Source organism: Athene cunicularia (genome assembly GCF_003259725.1).
Source record: "Athene cunicularia isolate RWA chromosome 1 unlocalized genomic scaffold, athCun1 chr1_part2, whole genome shotgun sequence".
NCBI classification, from domain to species: Eukaryota; Metazoa; Chordata; class Aves; order Strigiformes; family Strigidae; genus Athene; species Athene cunicularia.
The window spans coordinates 5,424,607-5,437,725 of record NW_020799092.1 but is presented as its reverse complement, the minus strand read 5'-3'; the positions used below and the strand labels follow the sequence as shown (position 1 = coordinate 5,437,725).

General features: G+C 41.3%; 1 protein-coding gene across 1 annotated transcript in view; it reads left to right on the top strand.

Annotated features, from left to right (window-relative positions):
• UTP20 (UTP20, small subunit processome component) overlaps window positions 1-13,119 on the top strand; it is a 62,382-nt gene that overhangs the window by 1,601 nt on the left and 47,662 nt on the right. Inside the window, exons 3-15 of the mRNA XM_026863292.1 lie at window positions 396-476; window positions 1,303-1,369; window positions 1,564-1,696; window positions 2,196-2,384; window positions 3,843-3,924; window positions 5,004-5,141; window positions 5,544-5,699; window positions 7,566-7,712; window positions 8,222-8,356; window positions 9,808-9,885; window positions 10,536-10,714; window positions 12,180-12,335; window positions 12,855-12,943. Coding sequence (XP_026719093.1) covers window positions 396-476; window positions 1,303-1,369; window positions 1,564-1,696; window positions 2,196-2,384; window positions 3,843-3,924; window positions 5,004-5,141; window positions 5,544-5,699; window positions 7,566-7,712; window positions 8,222-8,356; window positions 9,808-9,885; window positions 10,536-10,714; window positions 12,180-12,335; window positions 12,855-12,943 — 1,630 coding nt within the window. The remainder of the gene's footprint in view (window positions 1-395; window positions 477-1,302; window positions 1,370-1,563; window positions 1,697-2,195; window positions 2,385-3,842; window positions 3,925-5,003; window positions 5,142-5,543; window positions 5,700-7,565; window positions 7,713-8,221; window positions 8,357-9,807; window positions 9,886-10,535; window positions 10,715-12,179; window positions 12,336-12,854; window positions 12,944-13,119) is intronic.

The following is a 13,119-nucleotide window of genomic DNA, read 5'->3' as shown; positions in this document are numbered from 1 at the left end:
CACCGTCACCCAGCAGGCACACCGCAGCCTTCGGGCGAAAAATGACGTAATTTAATAAAAGTATGATATCTAGTGGGCGCATTAATCTAGGAGTTGTTTCAGAAAAGGCAAGAGCTGGGCAGTTTGTTGTGTACATTTTTTTCTGTGGCGTGGACTGCAAGCCTCAGTTGTGAAGAGCGAGAGGGGAGAGGGTAAGTCCTGCCCGTGGACATTTTAAGCATTTTTTTTATTCCCATTTAAATTCCGGTAGGACTGTTTACAAATTGACAGTTACTGTCTGGTAGCCTGTCTTTAGAAGCAGGGTTTCTGTTTGCAGTGTGCATGCTATTGGGAGGGACTTAGAAGGGTCGTTCTCAGAATTGAGCTAGAAGCATGTACATCCTTTTGTTTTACAGTTTCTTACCTTTTCGGAGCGCTTAAGCAATGTTAATATAGATATTATTCATCGGATTGACAGAACTGGAAGCTACGCTGAGGTGAGAAAAGCAATTGCGGTCATTTTCTGTAATCACATTACATGTAGATATACTCCATAAAAAGATTTACTTAAGAAATTTGTTTGGGAGGAAACTGGAAAGAAGTTCCTGCAAGAGCTCCCTTTCCTGGAGCTTCATTTCATGCTTTGTTCCCCTTTACCTTTTGTCCTGATTCGCAGTATTGCCATAGAGGCTCTTTGGCAGTGCCACCCTGATGGTTTCCATGTGGCTGGTGAGCCAGTGGGTGTTTCTGAGCATGGAAGATGCTGCTGTGGCAGTCAGCAGTCCTAGGTCTGGGCCTGCAAAGATTTACAGGTGCTGAGTAGTTGCAAAACTCGCAGTGTATATAAAACATGAGCATGTGTCTTTACAGATCGTAAAGAAGGGTCATTTAGATGTGTCCTGCAAATCATCATTGTGATTATAGTGCTTTGCAGGTTATTACCTCCTGGTCTGCTGGATCCTTCTTCTGAACTTCCCACTCAGTAGCTGTGAGGGTGCTAAAAGAAATTCCAAAGCATTTGTGCTGGGTGGGCTACAGCTCAGCGTCTTCGATTTTTCAAGGCCAGCGAACAGAGGTCTAAAAAGCAGTTACATAAACAAGTCCTGTCACCAGAAAATGTTTTCAAATATGTTTTGAATATAGAAAGAAAAGTCTTTATTTTCAGGGAAATTCCATAGCAACTTTTGAAATGAATCATCAAGATTTCTTGAAATATTCTTACAATATTTAAGGCACTTGATAGTTTTCTTCATTTGAACCTCTCATCTTTGCAGGCTATGTTCATTAGGATTGGTAGCTATTATTTTATCTTTGCTTTGACAGGAGGTTGACACCTACTTTTTCGAAGGACTACGGAAATGGAGGGAACTGAACCTCACTCAGCATTTTGGTGTGTCATTTTTATTCATGTTTCTTGCTTTCCTTAAACTGTAAAAATGCATTTCTTCTGCATCCAGAGCCCAGTGGGAGATTTTCCATTTACTGGTTTTTGGTCTGGGCTCTGGAGAGCTATTATTTGTTAATCCTACATGTTTACCAGCAACTGGACTAGTTTTCAGGGTTTCTTTTTTGTGCTTTGAACAGTCCAATTCTACAATGAAGTGGCCAACAAATGCCAGTCCTTCAACCAGCTGGTCTATTACCAGAGTGCCATTGTGCAGAGCTTGAAGACACATTTGCAAGTCGAAGGCAGTCTTGCTTATCAAGCCCTATTAGAGTAAGTACATGCTGACTAAACGTATCCGGAAGTCTTGATGGTATTACAAGTAAACATGAGTTCTGTTGCGAGTGTTACATTTCATTATTGTATCTAAGAAAAATACAGCAATGAGATGCCCAAAGTGGTCGTATTTCCCTGATAGAGCTTTATGGTTCTAAGTCTTAAAAAAAAAAAAACCCAAACCAAAAAACCACCTATGACAAGGCAAGCAAATTAGCCTGAGTGCTTACTGAATGTCAGACAGAATACTGATGTGCTTTGTTTGATGTTAGTAATTTATGTCGTGTTTACTGTTATCTGCTTGATTCTTTTTTTTGCTTTTAAATCTTAAGATTCTTGCCATCCACTGTTGCCTGATAGCTGCTATTTAAATAAAAGTGAGAAGTAAAGGTGATGCTGTCATTCTTTCCAAAGATGTACTGGATTATGCAATGTTTGACTGGGTTTTTATTGGTTTGTTTTTGAAATCACTAACATGTATTTTTCTGAAACACAGTCTAGTGGTGCAGCTGGCTCGAGATCTTCAGGCTGATTTCTATCCTCATTTTCATGACTTTTTCCTGGCCATCACCAAGTTGCTGGATACACAGGACACAGAGCTGCTGGAATGGGCTTTTACTTCTCTTTCCTATCTCTACAAATACTTATGGAGATTGATGGTGAAGGACATACACAAGATATACAGGTAATATCCGTGTTTAATGTCTGTCTTGATCAGCAGTTATTAGATGCTATAGAAATGTAAATGCCACATGGATATATGGCTTAATGCTTCAGTATATTTGTTAGCATGCTTTCCCTGCTTTCTGAGCCTTATCATATGCATCTCCTTTGAGATCCTACGGACTTTCATGGGCCACTGTATTGGAGGAGGGATGTGGGTTGGGCTGCAGATTTGGGCCTTTGGTCCCCTTTTCTCCTGTGGGCATAGGAGAGGAAGCATCCACCTCAGCTGGGTAAACAAAGCGCAGAAAGACGGGATTGTCAGAGTCATTTTGGAAACCTGTGACCAAGTCTAAATTCAACACAAGTCTCTTGAGTATCTGTCAAGTACCTCAGTCGTATCATTTTTGTCTTTCCCAGTTACAGACACCTAGACTATGACACTGAATGGATTCATTTGAGTCTTTCATTGTTCATTTCCCAGTATTTTCCGCTGTATGTTTTTCCCTTCTTCCTATCCATTTAGTGAGAGCGCAGATAAGGAATGCACAGTTCAGTATGCTTTGAAACTCCTTACTGCAGGGTGCTGTGGACATGGAAGGTTGCCATAGGTTCAGAGGGAAACTGGCCAAGTTGGGGGGAGTTAATAAATGCATAGGAACCACTTCTGGCTTGGGGAGTCATTGAGCTGCAGGTGATTGAAGGCTGATTTTGTGTGTGCTTTCCCTGTTTTTAAACTTTTCCTAGGCATCTGTTTCTGGCTGCTGCTGTAGACTATAAATACTGGGCTGGATGGACCTGTGGCCTGACCCAGTATGACTGCTTGTTCAATCTTATATTGCCGTGGTTGCAGGGCATTTGTTTTTGTCCTAGCCAGTGGGTCCATGTTGCTTCTTCCTAATTTCAGTTTGCAACAGATGGAGGAAAAGAGGGGTTACAGATTTCCTCCCCAATCCAGAAAAAGCTCTTGAGCATGTTGAAAAAAACAGCTGCTTGGCTGGGAATCTGAGGCACCGCTTGCTCTGCACTGAACTTGTGCTGAGCCACCTGCAGCTGTTACTGATGCTTACTAGAGGACTGCAAATATTTATCACCCCTGTCTAAGTGCACAGGAGAGTCTGTTGGCTCAGATGAAATACTAATCTGGCTTATCAAATCACTTACTGCTGCTGAGTGTATATATTGAAGATCTTGATGCTGCAGTTGAATCTGTGAAGATCCAGAGATTTTGGAGGTACTTCTGAATGCAGCTTAATTTGCCTGGCATTGTCATTTGATTTTCTTTGCAAAATTCTGTTCTTTATCCAGGGAGAGTGGGAAGGAACCTGCTGAGCTGAGGAAGGAATTTGCCCTCTCTAGGAGGACAGGTTCTTAGTGTCTGTAAAAAGTGGCAAAGTAAACGAAAACCTAAGTTTTAAAACCAATTGCTGGCAATTCTTGCATTGCCTTTAAGACCGTGAATTATTTTGTGTCTTTGTAGCCTATATAGCACCCTGTTGGCTCACTCCAAACTTCACATCAGAAACTTTGCTGCTGAAAGTTTTGTCTTTCTAATGAGAAAGGTAAGAAATGTTTGTACTTTGAAGCTATCTCTATTCTGTGGTGGCTCTTGGATTCAATGCGTAATATTAAGTTTTCTCCAAAGAAGGGTTAACAAGGCCTGAACTGGCATTCGGCATGTCCTGATTTGCCATTTTAAGTGAATATTTTCCTGAGAATGTCACGCACTTTGTATTGGCAGTGGCAAATGGAGACCTTAGCACTCTCTGTTTTAAGAGCAGTTAAATCAAATGTCTGTGGTTGGTTTATCTAAAATGACTAGAAATGGTATGGTAGTCTTGCAGAAGGAAGTCTTTAGTTTGTAAAGGCACATTTGCTCACTGAATTTTTCACTGATGTTTTAAGGCTTTTGTAGAACTGAAACTCTTGTGACAACCTTTTTGCACTCCTGCAAATCACAGTATATAACATTCTCAGGCAGATCAGTCAGGATCAGACAGCAGCCTTTCATGGAGTAAGGAAAAGGGAGTGGTAGTTGTTGGGTTTTATTTAGTCAGAGTATACAAAAGCTAGGATTCCTGAGTCTGGCTAGCAAATCTGAGTATCCTCATTTTTGTCCTAAGCTGAGAGACCTTAATAAAGCACACTTGTTTGGTTGGTTGATTTCAGAAATTGCTGAACTTCAAGTCAAATCCTCAGAAATGGAGGGGTTTAAAATCTTGGGCCAGAAGTCATTGCAGTGTTCCCAAGTATGGTTATAGTTTTGAATGACTGGATTCTGTGTTAGCTGATACACATCTCTTTCTGCACCAGTGCAGCAACATTTGTGTCAGTTGGGACCAGTTTAATGGTGCATTTATGCACATGTTTAAAATCATAAGAATATTCAAAAGCACATATTTCAGCTGCAGTGACCTCAGTAGATCTGTGTACATCTTGGGGCAGGAGGGCTGTAGTGATTGAATAGCTGATCATTTTTCTCCTTTCAATTTCCTTGTGTAGTTGCAGAAATAGTGAGTTTGAACTGTTGTGGGAAGGCAGGACTAGGAAAGTAACATGGTGCTGTGGAGCCATTTTATTGCCTTTATCCATCTGGCAGCTCTGAATAGAAGATAACTTATTTTCTGCTTATGTTTTGTAGGTTTCTGATAAAAATGCAATCTTCAATTTAATGCTCCATGACCTGGGGGAGCACCCCGAGAAGGTGGAAGGTGTAGGACAGCTACTTTTTGAGATGTGCAAGGGTGTTCGAAACATGTTCCACTCCTGCACAGAGACGGTAAAGACAAGAGAAGATTGCTGATTTAAATGTTCCTGTAATGGAGCTTTAGTCAGCACTCAGTGAAACCGCTGAGTGTTGTCTTGTCCACCTCAGTGGATCTTTGGTGATAAGCATGCTGTTGTTCATTACCTGATGAGATCTGAAAGGCACTTTCTAGGAATATTATTTGATATGGAAAGGTTGTTTTTAGTTATTCCTATGTATTAAAATAGTACTGCTTGCTGATATTTTAGATTTTAAGTAATAGTCGTTTTTTGTGTTTTTTTTTTTTTTCCCCCTGTAGTCGTTCTAGAAAGAATTGAGATCACTGGAATATTTCAGCAGTATATTGCACTAATTTTAGGATTGCTAGATTTATTTTCTAAGCATAAGGACATGATGTGCTATATTCCTGTGCAGGCTATGAAGTTAATTCTGTTAAAGCTGGGGCCTATTACTGAAGAAGAAATTGAACTACCGTGGGTAACTGTAGGAGAAGCATTTGAACATATGATCAGATCAGCTGTACTCCATATCCATAAGGAACATTTTGACATTGTCTTCAAGTGCCTGGAGGTACAGTGATTATTTTTTTTTATTCATCAGAGACTGAAAAAACCCCTGTGCATTTATCAGGAAAAGTATTTGTGTCTTATTGGACCAAAATTGTTTTGCTTTTGGGTACATTGTGTCATGTATATGAAAAAAATCCCACCCTTTTGGAAGCTCAGAGTGACCCTCGTGGCTGTGCTGTGAGTGAGAAGGGAACTGCTGTGTGAGAGACTTGGAGCTCAGTCCCATGTCTGGGCAAGCGGGTTTTGTAGGATGCGCCTTTGCAGAGACAGACATCACAGGCCTCTTGCTGGAGTGGGAGTGCTGGGGCTGGCTTTGTATTGCTGAACTAGGCATATTGGCAGTTCCAAAATGGCCTAGTGACAGCAAAGGGGAAGCTTTTTTTGCAACTCTCTTTATAGCAAAGACCTGGGCTGAGCCTGGAGAGCCAAGTTTAAGCCCCAGAGCCAAGTACTGAAAATAATAATGTTTTCAGTCTGGGTGTTCCCATGTTGCTTGGGCATTACACTCTGAGGTTTGAGGGAGCATGGCTAAGTCTTATTTGTTCCTTCTTGGAATTTCCTCCCTGTGACTATCCATAGTTCCTGAGAAAATCCTATCCTGTTCCTTCTACCTCACCCAGTATGACAGAAGTTATTGCCTAACTGTCATTAGCTACACAATGATTTGCCACTGGATATTTTGTATCCCTGGGAGCTGAGTCACTCTACATCTGCAGCTGTGATGAAATCTTGGAAATTGGTGACGTAATTCCCTTTATGCTTAATGAGGCTTGTTTTTTTACCCTGGGAACTGGTGGGTGCATGGGTGTATCTTGCTCAGAAGGAAATATTCACGTAATCTGTGACGGCTCTCTACATTGGGTTCAATTTATAGGATCAAGGATGGAAGTTTATATTCTCTGGACAGACAGGGACAGTAATGGGCATAATTCAGAGCAGCTCCATTATCTATATAATATAGATGATATGAGTAACCTCTCCGCATCCACATTAGCATAATTATGCATAAAGTGTAAAAGTACTTAAGTTCTGATAATTCCAGTGGGAGCTAGGTGCTTCTATACCATTGTGGATCTAGGGTCATTTCTTTCTCTTCCTCTTTCCTATTTCGTATGTCATATATTGGCTTTTCAGGAGACCTTAATTTTGGGAGGAATTTGTGTTTCTGTCCAAGGAATTCAGGATTTGTATTTTTACATAATGGGCATCACATAGTGTTTGTGCATGGTTTAGTTTGTTGAACACGAACAAGTGAATCAACAATAGTTTGTTGGGTAGAGAAGATGTTAATTCTTTAGAATGCCTTTCAAATAGCAGTAAGTGAAGCAGTAAGGGTCTGATCATTTCTCTAAAACATTTTGCTTTACTTGGAATAAATACTGCATTCAGCTCTGGAGCCCCCAAACTAAGAAGGACATAGACATGCTCCGGTGGGTCCAGAGGAGACAATGAAGATGATCAGGTGGCTGGAGCAACTCCCTTATGAGGACAAGCTGAAAGAATTGGGGTTGTTCAGCCTAGAGAAGAGAAGGCTCTGGTGAGACCTTATAGCAGTCTTCCAGTACCTAAAGGGGGCCTACAGGAAAGATGGGGAGGGACTCTTTATCAGGGAGTAATGGTTTCAAACACTGAGGTATGGTTTCAAATTCACTGTGAGGGTGGTGAGGCACTGTAACAGGTTGCCCAGAGAAGCTGCAGCTGCCCCCTCCCTGGAAGTGTTCAAGGCCAGGTTGGACAGGGCTTTGAGCAACAACCCGGTCTAGTGGAAGGTGTCCCTGCCCATGGCAGGGGAGTTGAAACTAGATGATCTTTAAGGTCCTTTCCAACCCAACCATTCAATGATATGATTTCTTTTTTATTTGAACAGGAGTCACTCTTAAACTTGCAAAGGAAAATAACTAAGGCCAACAGCTGTAAGGCTTCAGAGCAGATGGAAAAGATTCTGCAAGCATATCTGATCGTAGTGGAACATGCAAATGGATCCAAAGTCTCAATGCCTGAAGATGTCTGTCAGGTAGGTCAGATCATCACTTTGGCTGATTTGCTAGAGAAGTATCAATTGAATATGGAAGAGGTCTGGTCAGCTGAAGTGCTCGTGCATGTATCTGATTCGTCGGTGGGCCTGGGATTTGAGTTGAGTGAACAGAGTTGTTTATTGTGAGTATTGCTACCTCTCTGATCCTATGAGGATTTACCTCTGTACTGTAATGCTAGTGTAGTCCTCCTTTAAATGGGCAAGGGGAAAGGCAGGCTACTGCTTCTAGAGACCATGCTGAGCTGCAGTTCCTGCCACTGTGGAGGAAATCTAGACACCCTTATCAATGGTGGAGTGGTTCTACCAGATTCACATATGTTTGACTCAAATTTGAGTTTAGTGCCTTCAAACTTTTAACAGGATTTTTAGGATTCATTTCTGTGGCCTGAAGCTTAGAACACCATGCTCTCCTGCTCCATGGACTGTCCAGGTCACCAGGCACTCACTATCTTCATAGGTGAATATCGATTCTCTTTCTTTGATTTCAGATTTTAATAAAAATGTTACAGACACCAGATCTCTCATCAACTTGCTGTAAGACCCTGCTGAACACCATTTCTGCATTCCTGCTGGCTGAGAATGTTTTCTTGCCTGATTCTTTGGCCAAAGAAGCTATTGAGAAGGTAACAAGAATTGCTGCTTCCAACAGAAATACCAGAGTTCAGGTTCCCTAGAGCAGGCTGATTTCAGGACATTCCACTTCAGGCTGGGAAATATACTATAAGGTTCCCTTTAGCCTTCTTGTACAGATAAGGGAGAACCTGCCCAGTACCTTAAATAATGCCTGCTGAGGTCTTGGGACTCCTTAACAGTCTTACACAGACTGTCAGTGTGGCAATGCCACTGTGGCAGACATCTCTGCAGGCTCTAATTCAGACACCTACACATCTGTAGAGAAGGGAGGGAGAACAGAGAAGGGACATGTTTCTGTCTTGGATTATAAAGCAGATCAGTGAGTTGGACTTAGTGAAAAAAGTACATTTTTCCCTAAGCTGCCAAGCATTTAGTGAGCATGGCTTAGCCTTATGAAGAAGGTTCAGGCAAGTGCAGTTTGATTAAGAAAGTACAAGGGTAGGCATATTTCAGTACTATCACTGCTTCTGAAGCATTGGCAGGATTAGCTGCATATATTCCTATCAAGTGCAGTGTTGCAAAGATTAGTAGGAGATGCTACTGTGGAGTTTGATTCTTCAGTTTTCCTGTTACAGAACATTATCATTTTGTAATTTACAGTGTGGAGCATAGTTGTACTGTGCATGTAAAAAAATATTTGAAAGCAAAGATGTGATTTACAGTGGGAAAGTGAATTTGTTGCAATTGTTTAAAAAAGGACAGATTTTATATGGTCTTCAGTGTTGGCGTGTGGTGCAGTAAGATTGGCTTTGCCTCTGGCGTGAGTCCAGTTTTGCTTAGAAGATGTGGTCCTTCAAACATTTGAGGATATTTGTGTGGGCTTCTGTTAAACTGGTAAGAGGCTTAAAGCTGTCCTTGTCTTCTGAAGGGTCTGGGAAGGGGACATCTGAGTGTGTATTTCTGTGTTGCACATCTTAGCATTGAGGAGCATTGATCCTGGGTATCTCAGAGGACCAGTGGACCTATCTGTGGTCCTTCAGAAGCACAGAGTTTAGCTCTGCCTGTGAAGTGGTAAACTTTCTGCAGCCTGCTACACAGGAGAAACGTTGCGTTGAAATATCTCTTGGGCCTAAGCTTCTTCCTTACAGGTGGTGCATCTATGCTGCAGTCCTAGAACTTTCAGCTTATGTTTCCCACGTACACTAGAGATATCTAAGCTGGTTTTGCACATGGTCAGCTTGGATCCATCAGGGTTTGTTAAAAAGGGTTGTCTTGGCAGGGTTTGTTAAAAAGAATTGTGGTTTCCTGTGCCCAAACTGTCACTGGAAACAGTATTGCTGTGTATGTTTGAACTAACAAGCCCTGCTAGCCATGAACAGAGCGCCAGGCTGAGTGTCTCAGAGCATGGTTGATTCATACACCAGACAGAATGTCCCATGGGTAGAAGAGTTGGCTATGAAATGTCTCTTGTTAACGTGTTCCTTTCATTTGCACCTTGCAGGTATTTGCAAGTGGATTTGAACGATGCTTTCTTTTGGACTTCTCTGAAGCGATGTTCACAATGAAGCAATTTGAGAGGGTAGGTGGAAGCGTTTGTGCATTTTGTTTATTTTTGTTAACAAAGGGAACAACTCAGAAATTCATAGCATGTTTACCTGCCATGTATGCTGAAGCATTTTTGTGTATTCACATGATGTTTATTTAAATTTCTGGCATGATCTGGTAAAATGAAAGAGTTTATGCCATTGCGTTAAAGTTTGGTAGTGTGCTCAGGGTTAGGGAAGGTGACAAGTATCTGCTCACAAAAAGAAGTTTGTCTGTCGGGAATTAAAGTGATGGACTTGTTATGGGTGGGATGAAGAGAAAGACTTCTGGACAAGGTAAGTGGAAATGAAGAATAAGGAAGATAGATCAAGCCTGGAACGGGTGATCTGGAAGGAATCAATTAATTAAATGGAATGAGAGGTGAAAGTAAAGTTAGGGATCTGGAATGTCCTCAGGAGACTAGATTTGGAGCAAACTGAGTTTGTACATTAAATCACTGTCCTTTCTGGGATAAGAGGATGTCTGTGTGCTGATGTCTTGGTTCACCAGAACTGTTAAGTTTGGTGCTTTGCTGGCTCATTTCTGAGTGTTTGGATTCCTCTTTGGCTGGTGTCATGGTTTTTATGGATTTGATAATAATTCAAGAGGCTTACCAATCCTTGATTTCTTTTTGTTTCCCTTCAGCATTTTCTTCCGTGCTTTCTAGAGTACATTGAACACTTCTTCTCTGGCACAGATGCCCTCACAAAGGGTGAGGCAATGGCAATTCTGGCTAAACTCATTCTGGTGAAAGCAGAGCCTCCTACAATTGGTTCGATGGCATTTGAAAAGTATCCTCTCACTTTCACTGAATCATCTGTCAGGTGAGAATTCTCATTTAGCAAACATTAGATGTGTCTGCACAGCTGCAGGCCTGAAGGCAGTGCAGAGCTACGAAAAAGTTGCTCCCCAGTAATTTGCCAGACATTGCTGGCAGATTTGCAAACCAAGTGATATGGTAGGATGCCGCTTTTCTTTGTGAGATTATTTGAGAAGAGATGCTGCTCTGGAAAGGTTATCACTGATACAGAAAAACTAGCGAGTGTTGCAGTAGGTGTGTGATGGGGATTTGTTACACCAAGATGCATGCTGTATCCTTGGGCAGTTAAGCTTTGTTGTGAGTGCTGCAGTCCATGTTCTCATCATTACTGTCCTCCTGTCTGTGCCCCATCTTTCTTCCCTGTCTGCATATGTCTTGTCCAGGAGCTTTCTTGGCAGCAGTACTGTAGTCTTACAGTAAAGCAGCTGTGTACCAAAGGACATGTAATTAATCCAGATACAGCACTGTGCTGGCCCATTTTGAGGGCTTCTGGTTGTAAATCTAGCCTTGTTGCAGTGAAGTGATTGCTTTACCCTGGAGGCTCTTTGGAAAGATTTGGGTTGACCACTGTCAAGACCGGTGCTAATCTACTGATAATGATCACTGTAGCTCAGATAATTCAAACCTTTCACCTGGAGAATGGTGATTTGTGTTGCCTTTTATGTAAGGTTTTATATTTCCTAAAAGCAATCCACTGTGCAGGTTTTTCCTATTTTTATTTAGTAGAGTTGGAGGTATTACGCTTTGATCATCAGAAACATCTGAAATCTTCTTTCTCTGGACCAACAAACCGAATTTCTTGAGGTTTATTTCATAAATTTCATTTCTTAAACCTCTAATGTTTCTTGATGCTGTCTTTTTGTTAGCTTCTGTATTTCTTGAAGGGTGGAGCCTATTCAGCCTTTTATGACTGTGGTCTTGCAAGCACGGGATGGAATGGAATGGAAAGATTGCTGACGATGGGGTGTGGAGTACTTGGGTTCACATGTTCCAGTATGGTGTCAGCCCTTTCTGCCTGCACATAAGCATGTTGATCTGGGCTCAGCTTGTGATTCCTTTTAAGTTCCCAGACTTCCACCTCACTGGTTGTTTTCTGTCATCCATTAGTTTATCTCTGTCAATGTTATCATGAGTTTATTAGCAGTAATCACAGAGATTACTCTCAGGGGCTCCTAGAGGCTATATGTCCTGATTGTGAGGGTATCCAACTGAAAACTAGTGTCTTTTCTTCTAGAAATATGTGAACTTGAAATAAAGACCTGGTGTTTCTTGTGGGACATGTTTTGTGCTCCTCACCATGTCTAGATGATACTTTGTGCTGTGGAGGACATTAAAAATTAAAAAATCCCTTGGGTTGTCCAAGTCCTTTTTGCTAGGAGTAGCAAACATAATTTTGATCATCGTGGGAGGAAGTGGGACAATCTCTAATATGCAGTAGTGGGTTACTAAAAAGTTTCTTTCTATTTTAGCTCTAATACAAGGCAGCAAGCAAGTGAAAGACAAGCAGGAAAGGCAGAAGTACCTGTGTTGGATCATATACTGTCTTTAATCCATTTACCAGAGAAGGAAGACATCACTGACCTTTCACAGCATTGGGTTGCCTTGGTTGTACTGCCACATATTAGGTAAGGGTTATTCTAAGGTACTGTCGTCATATATTTCTGTAATACTCTCTAGTTCACGATCTATCAGAAATCATTTTACTAAGGGAAGGACAATAATTACTAAACCTAGTTTGGGGAAACTGGGCTTAGAAGGCAAACAAATGCTGTGTGGAAATACCATGAGTCAATAGTAAAGTCAGGAATACAGTATCGGTTTCTTGGTTGCCTGCTCCCTAAATGTAGTACTCTAGTACATAGAAATGTTCTTGACGCATTTCAGTTTGTGTTTTAAGCACTGTCCTCTGTAGACAGTGTTCTTTTTCGATAGTTATGATCTTGTGTGGAAGGAGTAGTTGGAAAGAAGGTGCAGTGAATGCTGCAACTTAAATTGTGAGCTGGAAATAACAAAAATGTTTTGCTGCTGGTTTCAAACTTGGGGTGAGCTATCTGTAATTTAATAAAAGACAGATGTGAAAGAAAACTTTCATATATGTGTAGGTGTCAGTGTAAGAGAGATGTCTCCCCATTTATTTTTGACAGACCAATGGACAAAGAAAATGTTCTGCCCCATGTGACAAGTTTTATAGACTCTCTCTTCACAGCCATTGACAAAGGAAGCCTCTGCAAAGGTCTGTTACAGTTGTTTCCTGTTTATTTGCTTTTTGTTGATATATAAAAATATATAAAGCGTTTTTTTCTGATAACACAAAGCATGAAAATGAATAGCAGTTAGCATTGTATCCAAATGTATTGACCAGCTCAAGTGAAACTAGAAAAGCAAAGCTTGGGAGGACCCGCCCCCCCC